The sequence below is a fragment of the Protomyctophum parallelum genome, assembly GCF_964188405.1.
Source record: "Protomyctophum parallelum genome assembly, chromosome: 11".
Taxonomy (NCBI): domain Eukaryota; kingdom Metazoa; phylum Chordata; class Actinopteri; order Myctophiformes; family Myctophidae; genus Protomyctophum; species Protomyctophum parallelum.
In genome coordinates, this window is record NC_139707.1 from 18,429,668 (window position 1) to 18,445,911 (window position 16,244).

At 42.8% G+C, this 16,244-nt stretch overlaps 1 protein-coding gene across 4 annotated transcripts; it reads right to left on the reverse strand.

The window, feature by feature from the left end:
* Positions 1-961: 961 nt before the first annotated feature.
* On the reverse strand, positions 962-13,833 carry LOC310866524 (NADH-ubiquinone oxidoreductase 75 kDa subunit, mitochondrial-like). Of its 4 annotated transcripts, none has more exons than XM_083776159.1 (19): positions 13,601-13,833; positions 8,624-8,718; positions 8,401-8,489; positions 7,870-7,977; positions 7,673-7,749; positions 7,485-7,566; positions 7,270-7,400; positions 6,981-7,166; positions 6,716-6,850; positions 6,520-6,634; positions 5,860-6,005; positions 5,654-5,782; positions 5,342-5,471; positions 5,085-5,239; positions 4,823-4,977; positions 4,321-4,496; positions 3,978-4,112; positions 1,538-1,616; positions 962-1,419 (listed from the first exon to the last, which is right to left on the reverse strand). In XM_083776159.1, the coding sequence occupies exons 2-19, from the start codon at positions 8,715-8,717 to the stop codon at positions 1,328-1,330; spliced, it is 2,214 nt and encodes a 737-aa protein (XP_083632285.1). In that variant the 5' UTR covers position 8,718; positions 13,601-13,833; the 3' UTR covers positions 962-1,327. The 4 variants fall into 4 exon arrangements, with proteins under 4 accessions (XP_083632285.1, XP_083632286.1, XP_083632287.1 ...); XM_083776160.1 differs by having other exon boundaries at positions 8,624-8,740; XM_083776161.1 differs by lacking the exon at positions 3,978-4,112.
* Positions 13,834-16,244: the final 2,411 nt, after the last annotated feature.

Below are 16,244 nucleotides of genomic sequence, written 5' to 3' on the forward strand. Positions count from 1 at the left end.
GGAACAGCTTGTTCTGCCCCTTCCAGTAGAGGGCCTCAGTGTTCTCAGACCAGTCCAGTTATTATCTCCACCAGGCTGGACAGATAGATTTACTATGTTTTCACCCCTGTCTGTCTGTCTGTCTGTCTGTCTGTCTGTCTGTCTGTCTGTCTGTCTGTCTGTCTGTCTGTCTGTCTGTCTGTCTGTCTGTCTGTCTGTCTGTCTGTCTGTCTGTCTGTCTGTCTGTATGTCTGTCTGTCTGTCTGTCTGCCTGCCTGCCTGTCTGCCTGTCTGTTCACCCGTGTGAAGTGAGGGGCGCTAATATATTAAAGTGATGTAATGGTGATGTAAAACAAACGGTGCCAACACAAACATTAAACTTTTCCCTTCATTGCCAATGGCGTTTACAAAACAAACATTGAACTAAAGACTAAAACATTAAAAATAGATTTGCTTACCCGTCATTATACATGGACTGGAAAGGAATAATTAACCAGTCCAAAAACAGAATATGAATTTCCATCATTTCCATCATTCTTCATCTTCATCTTGTGTGGCAAGCTCCCGTTGTATTTATCCTCGCTTTTAATTCCAAAATCCACGGGGTATGGGATAACGCACTCATAGACCTATAATTACACTTAAAACTCCATGAATGAACAAGGAATGACTGCTTTCATCTTTTACGCTCCAGACAAATGGAAGAAAATCCAGGACTCTCTGAAACTGGACAAACTGGTGGTCTCTATAGAATAATTTAAGGCAGTACTTGAGAATGCGACACATAGAGACTGTACTTGTTTTTTGCAGCCCCAGTGTATTAGTTCTTTATATATTTCACCTTATGTTAAATTGTGTTATTTGTTGTTTTGTATGTGTGATCATGTTGTACTCAGGTCGTTCTTCCAAAAAAAAGAGCATGCTCTCAGTCTCAATGGTCTTCCCTGATTAAATAAAGGTAAATAAAAAATGTATGGCTAGCTATTTATTACCAACAAAAACAATGTCAATCAAATATATATACTGTATATATATTGCACACATACAGAAGAAACTGACAAATGGTTCTATAGAAAACAAAAATACATGTTCAAAGTGGAATGTAATTGTAATTACAACACATGAGTATATGACAATAACTCTTTAACAGATGATTTTCGAAATGAATAAAGTATATTTAAGCATTTCCTACTATACAAAAAAAGTCCACAGGCTACTGCATTTGACTATACACGATAATATGTTGCTATGAATGTTTAAATATAGGAGTTGTGCGTATCAATTGTGCAAATATAGAAGTTGTGCATGTTCATTTGTGTGTAAGAACTGGATGGATATGCATTGATCTTTAGCATATGGAGGGCTCATCCACAGCTTGTGCTCCCTCTGTGACTGCTTTCACACACTTTGCCATTGTCTGGGAGGCTCTGCTTATAGGATCTGTGGATGGAAATTGAGACAGATTCAAATTATACACTCTCATACCACCATGATGGTGGATTTAAACTTCAATCTTTTTTAAACACAAATTCCTTGGCTAAGGTAATCAGAAGCCTACCTGTCATATAGAAATCTTTCACAGTGAGCTGTGGAGGAACTAAAGGTTCAGCAAGGGCAAGGCTATCCTGGTTCACTACCTGAGAGAGACAAGACAGACATCATCATCATGGAGAGCAAAGTGATAATAATAAATTAATATAAAACGTTATTTATATAACACCTTTCAAAACTGTGTTAAAAAGTGCTTTACAAAGGAAACAGCAAAAGACAAAAACACAACACACAAAACTAAAATTAAAGTACATACTACTTTCATACTGGTGAAAGACCAGTGCAGATAGAATCAGGGGAAATGTGCATTAAAAGCTAATCTATAGAATTTAAGTGAGTTTTAAGGAGGGATTCAAAATGGGGGACAGACTCAGCAAGCCTGATCTCCAGGGGCAGCCAGGCATTCCAAAGAGCACTGATCGCAAAGAAATAGCCAGCACACAATACATGTCCTGGCATGGGGAGAGAGTATGTTTTGCACTCCGTCCGTCCGTGTGTGTGTCTGTCCGTGTGTGTCTGTGGACAGCTAATCTCTGCCACACTCTGCACTGACTGCACAGTGCACACACACTGCCAGGATGCCAGAGCTGAACCTCTGCCCCAACATGGGCCTGTGATAGCGCCACCAGGAGGCCGATTTCTGCAAAACACACTTTTGGACAGTACACTTTTGTCCAACCAGCACGCAAATTGGTACACAGTCTCTCTACAGCCATTACACAAAGTGGGTCTTTCAGATTTTTCATCCCGATTGGCTAAAATTGGCTTCCAAAATTCGCAGCAGTGATCCATTTTGAACTAAATGCCGCAAATCATGAACCCATGGTGTGATTTCCGCAATTGTTTTTCCTACTTTCTACTTCCGCAAACCTTTGCCCTGAATTTTCCACATCTGCTCTTTATAGCGCCACCAGGAGGCCGATTTATGTAAAACATATTTCTTTATAGGCTATTACTCCTTCAAATTTTATCCAAATTACACGCAGATCGGTACACATTATGTTGGCTAAAATTGGCTTCCAAAGTTTTCAGGAGAGGGCCGTTTTGTACAAAATGCCGCGAATCATGAATGCAGTGTCCAATTGTGGTGAAACTGTGCATTCCCCCCAAAACACAAAGTACAGTACAGAGCACAGTACACTACAATAAAGTAGTCTACAGAGCACAGTACAGTAACTAATACATGTATAGTTGCACCGCTCAGTTCACACAGGTGTGATTTTACTCCTAAACATTTTTTCCAAACATTACACACACTCCTATCCTCCTGATGGAGACCTGTGCCCAGAAGGGCACTTTTTCTAGTTTACCTCTTATACGGACACGTTTCGATCTGATAGGCCTTCCTCAGCGTTGTCAATCATAAATCATGTGAAAAGAACTTGTGTGCTGGCTATTTCTTCACTTCTATTGCATTATTGAGCCTTGCACCAAAAGACTTTAATCTAATCTGGAGTGTGCAGGCCTCTGATAACAAAGGCTTCAATTGTTTTCAACTGACATTTTGGAATGTCCTGGAGTCTGGATTCAAGTAAGGCAACAAAGACATCACATTTTAAGTTTTTAACATCTAAACACAATGTATACAGAATAAATGCACACCGTCTGCACCTGCAATACGAACTTTATTGGCAACGTTTCGGTCAAAACGTTGCCAATAAAGTTCGTATTGCAGGTGCAGACCTTAGAGTATTATATGAATAGAGACGGCACCCGGAGGAAACCCTGAGGCGAAATGGACATAGTGGCCGAATTTGGTATTGCAGCTCGAGCCAGTGCTGGTCCGTTGACTATCATTGCGCACGTTCATGTTATTGGGGCCATGACACGTGAACGAATGTTTCATACGTGAACGCGCACAAACGGCACAATGATAGTCAACGGCAGCGTGTTCATGTGTTTGGGGCCAATCCATCCCATAATGCACTCTGTTCCTACACAGAAGGAGGAGTGAAATCGCCTCATGCACTTTTGAGCAACTTAATGCAAGTGGATGGGAGGAGAACTCGGGTGTCTTCTCTATTCATATATACTCTAAGGTGCAGGCGGTGTGCGGGTCTTTGTGCACTTTGTGTGCATTCTTTCTGAATACATTGAGCCCTGCCTGCGCACCCGCCTCAGAGCATACAGGTGTGCATAAGACTTTGTTGCCTAACATCTAAACACAAACTAAAAAATCACACTTGTGTGAAGTGAGGGGCGCTCTTATTATCATACATCACCATACATCACATTCCATGCTCAGCCAATCAAATCATCACAAATGTCATTCGGGCCAATCACTTTTGTCGTCTTCACTTTTCTGCCCTCACTTTTATCCTCAATATGTACTTTGCTCAGCCAATCAAATCATCGCTATGGGTTTGTGTTCAAGGAGGGGCTATGGCCCTAAACATGCTTTCACAGGCATAATATTATAGATGTTTAAGTGGAAGATTGTGGCCAACCTTAGCGAGTTCATTAGCCTGCTTAAAGTAGTTGGCCTCCTCAACGTCATCATATCGCACCAGATTTGGAGAAACTTGTACCAGTCTTGCACGGACTTCATCAATGGTGTCATATGGCAAAATGACCCCAGCAAACTTGAAAAACAATGAATACAAAATTCAAATTATGTAAATGTGAAAAATATGGATATGCTACATGTGTTATATAAATATAACATATATATATATATATATATATATATATATATATATATATATACACATACAATATAAAGCATTAAAGCTCCAACCAATAAAACAACCCTGTGCCACCCTGATGCCTTGTGTTTAGTATGAAACTAACCTCTGCGATTGCTCGGATGATCTTCCAGTCCTCCCTGGCCATGCCTGGAGGAGTCACAGCCACCCTGGTCTGCTGGGCACGGCCCTCTGTGTTCACATAGGTGCTACATTTTTCTGTGTATGCTGCTCCAGGAAGTATGATGTCAGCCATTGTTGCACCAACATCCCCATGGTGACCTTAAACATGAAAACAACAAAAACATAAATTGCTACTACTTGTACTATTGCATTTCTTTGCTCAAAGGCCTTATCTCTGTCTGTCTGTCTGTCTGTCTGTCTGTCTGTCTGTCTGTCTGTCTGTCTGTCTGTCTGTCTGTCTGTCTGTCTGTCTGTCTGTCTGTTATTTTTCCAAGAAGGAAAAAAACACAAGGTGGGCCGTGTATATTCCCGACTTGCCTTGTTCATGACATGTGTGGCCACAAGTGGCCGGCCCCTGTCTAGTGGTCACTAATTACCTAAGTAGAAAAATAATAGTTTCTTCTGTTCTGGGTATGACTACTGACCCTGATAAATGATCAAGTTATCGTTGTGGAGGTCTTGGCGAGTAATACATCCAGCATCAGCCCCTAGAAGGAACAGAACTTTAGGTGGGTTCTTTCTGATAGCCTCCACCCCTGGCTTGTACCCAAGATCAAGTGCAGCTACTTGACTAGCAACCCTGCAGAAGACAGGCATAATGATGTGAGAGGAAGGAAAAAAAACTGTCAAATGTATCATATGAACTGTCATGGAAATCCTTCTCTCTAATTTTGTGAAAATAATTACCTGTGAAGCACATTGAAGACCTTCCAACCTTCCTCTACTCCACTCCTGGCATTCCAAGCAATGGTAGACACAGCAGCCATTATAGCAGCCCCATCCTCTCTCTGCAGTGAACTACTGCCGACCACAACAACAGGATGCTTTGCTTTAACCAAGACCTACAACAGGACATACAGACCAGTTTGTAGGTAAAGTAGATAGATCTATGAAGACTAATCTCAAAAACACAAGTAACATTAATGAGGCCACAACACAATTACCTGGGCAAAAGGGTGAATTCCTGCTGCAATTTCTTGAAGAACCTTGACAGACTCGCCAAGATGCTCATAGGTGTAAGTTAGGTCCACCTCCCGCCCCACTAGAGCCACTTGCAACTCGTTTTGAAGCCAGCTAAAGTGGAGACACCAAAATTCAATGATGCATGCCCTGAACACAAATATGTACGTGTAATGTGTTCCTCATGAGACAGGCAGTAAATCTGGAACACAATTTGCCACAGCAAATACTTTCAAATAAATTTAGCAAACGGAGATATTGGCAGCACTTAAAGCCCCAACTAGTCTCTAAGGTACCTCTTTCTGATTCGTGCATTAAACAAAGGAGCCTCATAGCGCGGGTTGGTGCCAACCAGGAGTAGAAGGTCAGCTTCTTCGATGCCAGCAATCCCAGTGTTTAGCAAGTAATTTGAACGCAGGTCTGATCTAAACGAGAAGATGACAAAATGTTAGTATTTCATCATTTAACTGATTATGCATTATTCCTCCCTTCATGATCTTACCCAGCACCAGCAATAGGGAATATTTCCTCAGTGCAGAGGTTATCGCTGTTCAAATGGTTCAACAAGTCTTTCAGGGCAATAAGAGCCTCTGCATCCACCAAGCCCCCCACAACAGCAGCTGCGTTATTTCCCTGAGCACTTTGCAACTGCAAGAGAAAACAAACTGGATTCAGGCCAGCCTACAGTAGATCAAAGCCACAATTTTGTATATAACTATGTAATATATAACTCTGAGGTCCCCAAACTAGGAGTTGGGACCTGATTAGCTTAATGCATAACATTATATTCTCACTCAACACAGTAAACAAACCAGCATACAGTATAAGTGTATATACTATATATTGGGTATCTGCACATTTCAAAATGTTACAATTTAATAACTTTGAAGACCTTTTTAATACCAAATAGTCAAATATTACAGATAAGATAGAGGCAATCATTGTGAAAATAGCCGATCTACACAATAGCTATTGAACTATTTTTATTTGTAGAACTGAGTAAAACTAAATGTAAGGCATGCCTACAATTCCAAGTGCTTGTCAAGGTGGGGGTCCCCAGTTCAAATATGATTATTTTGCGGGGGTCACGGCCTGAAAGGTTTGGGAACCCAGTTTAAACCATAGATTCAACGGAATAATACGTTCATAATGAATCACATACAGCTCCAGCAACACGAGTTAGCGCATCTTCCCAGGAGGTGGTAACCAACTGTGCAGACTCATTCTTCACCATTGGCTGTGTAAGCCTCTGCCGCTTAAGACCATCGTAAGCAAACCTACGAAGCATGATGAATCCAGTTAATTAATTCATGATTTAGAAATGAGTTATATCTATGGTGTTGTGATTTGAAACTAACCTGGTTTTGTCTGATATCCACTCCTCATTAATATCCTCATTCAGGCGAGGTAGAACTCTCATCACTTGACCACAAAGGGTGCTCACCACAATGTTACTGCCCACAGCGTCGAGAACATCAATAGATTCAGTTGCTCTGTAGAAAAGGAAGAGAGGAGTGAAAGACAGGTCAAAAAGATACAGTGTGACCCTAATGAAGCTAATTAGTTGACCGTATCAACAAGTCCCAGTTTTAGCATCTGTTGTTACAGCATTTGCATACAAACCTGGTCTCCCAAGGACGAGCAGTGAAGGCATATGGTTTAGAGGTCAAAGCTCCAACTGGGCATATATCAATCACATTCCCAGACAACTCTGACATGAACATCTTCTCCACATAGGTGCCAATCTGCAGGTCATTACTCCTGCCCGTAGTACCTAGATCCTCCACACCTGCAATCTCACTGGCAAAGCTTTAGAAACAAAATAAATACATTTAGAAATGTTCTCTCGTGCTTATAGCTATATATGGTGAGCTTTACAGAGAGGACTTATCAACTGTGGTAGACAACTCACCGCACACAGCGAGTGCAGTGGATACAGCGAGTCATAATAGTTTTAATAAGGGGGCCGATGTTCTTATCTTCCACTGCTCTTTTGCCCTCTGTGAAGCGGCTCCTGTCACTGCCAAACTGCATGGACTGGTCCTATGCATAATGGCAGTCAATCACATTTAGACTTCAACTGGTTAACAGGTTGCAAACTACTCATGAAAACTATGCTATATTTACCTGTAGATCACATTCTCCACCCTGGTCACAAATTGGACAATCTAATGGGTGGTTAGCAAGCAGGAACTCCATCACACCCTCTCTGAGTGAAACATAAACATAATCTCATTAGTAAGATTCTTTATATTAATATAATGCTAATAACGAATGCCATCATTATTACCACTATTCTTTAAGGTTGATACTACCTGGCCTTTCTTGTTTTATCAGAGTTGGTTAGGATGTTCCAACCCTTCATGACTGGCATAGCACAGGCTGCCACCAGCTGGTAGATAGAAAATCATGATCAACATAACCATTTCATTACTCATAATTTAATATTTCATTTGACTGTCACTATAAACATTTAAACTGAAAATCCATCACATACACACCGACCACATACCTTAGGGACTTTCTCTATCTCCACCAGACACATCCGGCAGTTCCCCGCAACAGACAGGCGCTCATGATAGCAGAAATGTGGAATCTGGATTCCCATCTTCTCACATGCCTTTGATACAATTTGGTCATACATTTGAAATCATAATATCTTTTCAGAATTATAATTAGAAAAAGTGATTGTATAGTGGCCCTATTTTGGGCATGTCATTATAGGCTAAATCGTATACAGTATATGCACATTTTCAGTCCTAGACCTCCCATTGTCAATGTTTTAACAGATGTTTTTTATTTGAGTTTCTATTTGAGAAATGTTTACTTATAAGCATAAATAACAACCGTTTAATTGATAACACTAATGTTTTATCGATTAAACGGTTGTTGTTTAAATTATTTTTCAAATGATTTCAAGATTATTTCAAAATATCTGTTAAATCGGAGGGCCTAGGACTGAAAATTTGGAATCGGCATCGGACCCAAATTCTGGCTTCAGTCAAGCTCCACACTAGTATCTATAAGTATTAAATAGCGTTACCTGCAGCACAGTGGTTCCTGGCTCCACCATGACCGGCTTCCCATCCACTGACACCTCTAGGTTACTTGCTGCTGTGGCTGCAGTGCGAACTGTACAAGCACAGATGAAAAACAATGTGTAACCCTTTTCATTAGGTTTCATAATGTAATCACTGTTCTCATTACCTTCTCCATCTTTATTGTTTTATTAAATTTAAAATAATTATTCAATTGTAGATATTTACCATTATTAGGGCCAGCTGTGCTTCCTTTGATTAGCCTCAGAGCTACTGTTATTCGTGCTGAGAGGAGACGACTCACTGCAGGCAAACGCAGCATGCTGGAGAGACAAGAATAACAAGCTACAGTATAGCAGCATTTATTTAATTGATCACTGTTTGCCAACTCCTGTAAAGCAGTGGTGATGAAAATGGGGTCCAGACCCCCCCCCCCCAGGGGTTCTTGATGGGGTTCCAGCAAAATGAGGAAGAATTTCAGCATTATTTAACCAGGTTAGAAGACCAATGACAGATTGCATATAGGTTGGTTAACAAGCTTAAAGCTATTGGTTTTGATAGCACATCAGTGAGCTGGATGCAATCCTACCTGGAGGGGAGAGAACAGATGGTGGAGGTGAACGGAACACTGCCCCCCCCCCCCTCCCAGTGAGCTGTGGCGTCCCACAAGGAAGCATACTAGGGCCTTTACTGTTCCTAATATATGTTAACGACATGACATCAGCTTGTGACTGCAACTTGTTCCTGTTCGCAGACGACTCAGCACTGCTGGTCTCGGACAGGAACAAACTGCAGGTTTAAAAGACCCTCAGCTCTGAACTCGGTAGAATCTGCACCTGGCTCGCTGATAACAAACTATCCTTACACCTGGGAAAAACTGAATCCATTCTCTTCGGATCAAATAGTAATCTCAGCAAGGCAGATGGCTTCTTGGTTAGAGTGGGTGACAACATTATCACACGGAAAGATGAAATTACCTACCTAGGTTCCATCCTGGAGGCCAATCTTTCCGGTGATAAAATGGCCACCAACTTAATCAAAAAAGTCAATCAAAGAACAAGATTCCTTTACTGGATCTCCTCACTGGTCAACAAAAACACCTTGAAGACCTTAACAGGAGCCCTCGTACAAGGTTTCTTTGACTATGCATCCACCTCTTGGTACCACAACACCTCAAAGGCCCTTTAATAAACAAGGCTTCAGACCTCCCAAAACAAACTGGTCAGGCTCCTACTTGGCCTCACCCCCCGAACCCACCTCACCCCTGCCTACTTTGACAGGCTGGGATGGCTTAGGGTCGACGACAGAGTACAGCATCTTGCAATGGGTCTGGTCCACAAGATTCGATACACCACTAAGATACCCATGTACCTGTCTAAATACTTCCTTAATGTAAACGAAGTCCACACCCACAACACCAGAGGGAGTGCAACAAACCATGTACAACCCAGATTCGGCACAAACAAGGGACTAAGTTATTTTCGCTCCTATGCCACCAAAATGTGGAACGCCCTACCAACAGTCATTAAGACATGTGAATCCCTTGACTCCTTCAAAACCGCTCTTAAAGGGCACCTACGGATGGCTGCAATTCGAAACTGGCCTCTGTAAAATCTGAATCCCACCGCCCCCCCCCCCCCCCCCTTTCCCCTCACTGTATATGTATCTTTTCCCTTTTTGCTTCCTATATGATGAATTCCTGTTCTTTAACTACATAGAAGTGTCTATTTGTATGTCTCTAAATGTTTTGATGAATTGAACAATGTGGACCCTGTTGTAAACAAGTGTAATGCTTAATTGGGTCGTCCACTCACAGTTAACAGTCTTTGTATTGAGTTTGTGCTTGAAATGTACTGTAATTCTACAAACTGTTAATAAATATTTCAATCAATCAATCAATCAATAGAATACATCACGAAAAAACAGTTGAGCCAGAAGGCAAATCTCTCTGTCTACCGAGCAATCTTCGTTCCTACTCTCACTGGTCATGAAGTGTGGGTCATGACCGAAAGAATAAGGTTGCAGATAAAATAGGCCAAAATGAAATTTCTCTGACGGGTAGCTGGCATCTCCCTTAGAGAGATAGGGTGAGAAGTTCAATGACGTGAGAGAGACTCGTAGTAAGAGTCGCTGCTTCTTCGCTTGGAAAGGAGCCAGCTTATAGGGGTGTGAGCATCTTGTTAGGATGCTTCTCAGGCGTCTCCCTAGGGAGGTCCTCGAAGCACGTCCCACTGGGAGGAGACCCCAGGGCAGACAAAGGAGCATGGACTAGAATTTGAATTTTTTAAGTGGAATTTCTTCCTCTGCCTAGTGGGAATGTGCGTGCCTAATTGCACAGAAATCGCACGCTGTGTTCAAGATTTGAGGCATTTTGTAAAAAATTGATCAATTCTGCAAACTTTGGAAGGCAATCAGACAATCGTGATGTAATATGGGAAAGCATGTAGATCCGTGTTGATCACATGACTATGGAGATAGTGTATACCGATTTGCGAGATGTATGGATAAAACAAGTAATGGACAAGTAATCTACAGAAATGTGTTTTGCCAAAATCAGCCTCAGATGTGAAAAATGCAGGGCAAAGGTTTTTCCTTGGCCTCTAGGCCAGGGGTGCCCAAAAGGTAGATCGTGATCTACCAGTACCAGTAGATCACAAAGGCTGTGCAGGTAGATCACATGACATGCCCCTAAAATATATATAATTTAAATATAAAAAATATTTTTTATGCCACTTGAATTAAGGTGACTTGATTGATTGACATCAAAAAGTGCTCAAACCCAAAATGCAAGTATTTGTTTTCAAGTGTGTTGCACACAGATGTCAGTAGCATTATAATATATTTTTAAAACCAGTTCCATTTCCTCCCCTCTATTCCTCAAGTGCGCCGCTAGGTACATTTTAAAAACAAATCAGCAATGGTATACTGTTTTTTGGTGGGTAGATCTTGTTGAGCTCGTCATTTTGAAAGTAGCTCGCAAGTCAAAAAAGTGTGGGCACCCCTGCTCTAGGCAGTTCGCCTACAAGGTTTATACAGATCGGTGCAGTTTTAGGTAAGAATATGAATTGGCCTGTTATAGCACCACCATGAGACTGATTTGATTTTTTTGAGTTGCATTTCTGCACAACAGACAAGACATGCAACAGACATGCAACCAGAGATGGGCAAAATACATTGAAATTTTATTTTGATACAAAATACAAATACTGGGTCAAAAAATGTATCTAAATACAAAATACATCTTCCATCCCAGCGAAATACAAATTACAAAATACAGAAAAAGTATTTCAAATACGTATTTCAAATACATGTATTTCAAATACTGCCCATCTCTGCATGCAACAGACATGCAATCCTGCAAACTTCGGAAGGCAATCTTCGATGGGGATTGAATATGGGGAAGCGGGCAGGTCTGTGTTGATCACATGACTGTAGAGATACCGATTTGCGTGATGAAATGTGTATAAGTAATGTAAATAAATGTATTTAGCAAATGTCGGCCTCATAGTAGCGCTATAACAGGCTGTTGTGGAAAAATTAAGAGGCAGAGGTTCGTTGTTGCATGGCATCCAGCCATCCAGGGAGTGTGTGTGCACAGTTTGGCATTGACCGGGCCAACGGTGCCAGAGATTAGCTGTAGGCTACACAGAGTCACAGACGGACAGTCTGGGACAGACACACACACACACACACACACACACACACACACACACACACACACACACACACACACACACACACACACACAGAGAGACGGACAGAGTGCTAAACATAGGCTACTCACTAAATCCTAAATCTAATCTAACAACAAATATCTTCTCTTATGATTGATTGGTCCAGACTCCAGAGCATCCAATTAATCAATCAATCAAGCAATAATAGTCAAGCAATCAATACATGAATCAATCAATCAATATCAATCATCAGTAAACCCAGCTGATATAGTGACATCCAGAGCCATAGAGTAAGACAGAGTTACGACATTGAGGGGGCAGAAAACAGCATGTCACGTCACGTGGTTCATGTACTCGCGCGAGCCCATAGACAACAATTAATTCCGTAAAGAGCCTGCATGGCCCCATGAAGTGAACGGAGTTGTCTAACTCTGTTTTAATCTATGGCTCTGGTGACACCTACTGTAAAATGACTCAGCAGGCAGCTGTGTTGTACCCGTCATTCACAATATCACAATCTGCTGGGAAAGTGGTCTAGGGAATTCAGGGGCAACTAATTGCAGTAATGGAGGAATGGAACACCTTTCCAGAATGGAATTTCCAGAACAATGGAGGGGGGTGAGCCATTCATTATCCATGCATAGCCTACTTGTCATTTGACCAACAACAACAAAACTGGTTCTAAATGTTCTCCTTTGACAAACAACATTGATTCTAAATGTTCTAATATGAGAAATAAGGTAAAATAAACATGGGGCGAGATATCCGTGCTTTGGGGCGAGATATCCCCTTTGGGGCGAGATATCCACGGATTCCACGCTGTGGGGCGAGATATCCGGACGGCCGTGTATATCCACGGATATAGTCAGACCTATAGAAGTGTCCACAACCAGTTGTGAGCTTGTAGAGTGACTATATTTTCGAGCTGTATAATAAATGTCACGTTATAATGTAGGCTAATATAAATTCACGCGTCCACATTGTCAACATGTAGGCACAGTCGACATGCAGTCAATGGTGCGCCATAAATTACCTAAACATGAGAGAGATGTGCCATACTAGCCATAGCCATAATATGCGCACGCACGATGATTCCATTCACACCTCTCTCTCTCTGCACCCTCTCTCTCTCTCCTCACATGACCATGAAATGGAAAATGAAATGCAAAATATTCAGGCCAGGATCATAATTATAGGTAAACGGATATACCTAAACGAAACGCGCGTTCATGACATATGTTTTGACATGACCAGTAGTCTGCTTATCAGACTCCAGATATACTTTTTAACTCTTGCGTCAGCCAAGTTTCTCTGTTAAATTTAAATTGCAGCTTCGATTAAGTATAAACTGTGATGCATAACTGATCTGAGATGTAGCCAATACATGAAATTCATATTTAGGTGATGTAACATTAAGCAATAGCCTTTTATAACAGTACAATTGTTGGAGTTGATCATTTTGGAAGCGAGCAACAGAACAGCCTTTGTTTATATTATGTTAGTAATTGTTTGTTAATTTAGTAGCTGCTACCTTATGTTGTTGTCTTTCTCCTCCGATGGTCCCGTTACTTGCGCCGTTGCGCGTGGTGTTGACAGCGCACTGTCTCATGTTTTATGCTTCGTCACGAATTAAGTAATCTGCATTCTCTCCAATTATATAAAGTAAATAGGCCTAATCCTATTAGGCTGCTTTTCCCTTAATCACTGCATAGGCCTATATGGCCTAGCCTATATATTAATACTATGTTTTTGTTTGGAGTTCATTTATAGTAGATAGATAGTAGTTCTGTGTCTAGTAGTAGTGAAGTAGTAGTACTGTCTGTCACATAATAGGCAGTGCCAGATATCTGCCATATAATGCATGAGCAACGCCGCTGGCAGCGTCTAGTGAGCTAATCTAGTGAGCTAATTTAAGACTTCCGGTGGACGATCTCTTCAAAATAAGAGTACCCTCTAGAGTATTGAAAAAAAGTTTAATTTGCACATTAAAACTACAAATTAAGCATTTAAATGATGCTATATGATGCTATAAGACACACATTATGTTTCTGTGTAAGAATAAGTAATTAAATCCTTATAATAATAATAATAAAGTTATCTAAATGGATAAATGCTATTCACTGGAGTGCATGGACTTTATAAAGTGGACACTGGACAAAAGACGGCTCCGCAAGGCAACTATCTGGACATACCCACGCGTTCGGGGAGATGTCCTATACCACACCCCACTCTCCGCTAAGCGGGAGAGGTGTAAAATTCACAGCAGCAGACCTTCTACTGGGGTCAAGGCTGACAAAAAGTACCGTTTCCGGACCCAGAATGGACACTGGACAAAAGACGGCTCCGCGAGGCAACTATCTGGACATACCCACGCGTTCGGGGAGATGTCCTGTACCACACCCCACTCTCCGCTAAGCGGGAGAGGTGTAAAATTCACAGCAGCAGACCTTCTACTGTGGTCAACGCTGAAAAAAGTACCGTTTCCGGACCCAGAATGGACACTGGACAAAGAGGCCTCCGCGAGGCAACTATCTGGACATACCCACACGTTCGGGGAGATGTCCTCTACCACACCACACTCTCCGCTAAGCGGGAGAGGTGTAAAATTCACAGCAGCAGACCTTCTACTGGGGTCAATGCTGACAAAAAGTACCGTTTCCGGACCCAGAATGGACACTGGACAAAGAGGCCTCCGCGAGGCAACTATCTGGACATACCCACACGTTCGGGGAGATGTCCTCTACCACACCACACTCTCCGCTAAGCGGGAGAGGTGTAAAATTCACAGCAGCAGACCTTCTACTGGGGTCAAGGCTGACAAAAAGTACCGTTTCCGGACCCAGAATGGACACTGGACAAAAGACGGCTCCGCGAGGCAACTATCTGGACATACCCACGCGTTCGGGGAGATGTCCTGTACCACACCCCACTCTCCGCTAAGCGGGAGAGGTGTAAAATTCACAGCAGCAGACCTTCTACTGGGGTCAATGCTGACAAAAAGTACCGTTTCCGGACCCAGAATGGACACTGGACAAAGAGGCCTCCGCGAGGCAACTATCTGGACATACCCACACGTTCGGGGAGATGTCCTCTACCACACCACACTCTCCGCTAAGCGGGAGAGGTGTAAAATTCACAGCAGCAGACCTTCTACTGGGGTCAAGGCTGACAAAAAGTACCGTTTCCGGACCCAGAATGGACACTGGACAAAAGACGGCTCCGCGAGGCAACTATCTGGACATACCCACGCGTTCGGGGAGATGTCCTGTACCACACCCCACTCTCCGCTAAGCGGGAGAGGTGTAAAATTCACAGCAGCAGACCTTCTACTGTGGTCAACGCTGAAAAAAGTATCGTTTCCGGACCCAGAATGGACACTGGACAAAGAGGCCTCCGCGAGGCAACTATCTGGACATACCCACACGTTCGGGGAGATGTCCTCTACCACACCACACTCTCCGCTAAGCGGGAGAGGTGTAAAATTCACAGCAGCAGACCTTCTACTGGGGTCAATGCTGACAAAAAGTACCGTTTCCGGACCCAGAATGGACACTGGACAAAGAGGCCTCCGCGAGGCAACTATCTGGACATACCCACACGTTCGGGGAGATGTCCTCTACCACACCACACTCTCCGCTAAGCGGGAGAGGTGTAAAATTCACAGCAGCAGACCTTCTACTGGGGTCAAGGCTGACAAAAAGTACCGTTTCCGTACCCAGAATGGACACTGGACAAAAGACGGCTCCGCGAGGCAACTATCTGGACATACCCACGCGTTCGGGGAGATGTCCTGTACCACACCCCACTCTCCGCTAAGCGGGAGAGGTGTAAAATTCACAGCAGCAGACCTTCTACTGTGGTCAACGCTGAAAAAAGTACCGTTTCCGGACCCAGAATGGACACTGGACAAAGAGGCCTCCGCGAGGCAACTATCTGGACATACCCACGCGTTCGGGGAGATGTCCTCTACCACACCACACTCTCCGCTAAGCGGGAGAGGTGTAAAATTCACAGCAGCAGACCTTCTACTGGGGTCAAGGCTGACAAAAAGTACCGTTTCCGTACCCAGAATGGACACTGGACAAAAGACGGCTCCGCGAGGCAACTATCTGGACATACCCACGCGTTCGGGGAGATGTCCTGTACCACACCCCACTCTCCGCTAAGCGGGAGAG

Coding starts and splice junctions, on each gene's coding strand:
- LOC310866524 (XM_083776159.1), bottom strand. CDS start 8,717: ATGCTGCGTTTGCCTGCAGTGAGTCGTCTCCTCTCAGCACGAATAACA. Junction 7,978..8,400: donor CAGGAACCACTGTGCTGCAG/GTAACGCTATTT, acceptor ATTGTATCAAAG/GCATGTGAGAAGATGGGAAT. Junction 6,635..6,715: donor TGGATATCAGACAAAACCAG/GTTAGTTTCAAA, acceptor CATGCTTCGTAG/GTTTGCTTACGATGGTCTTA.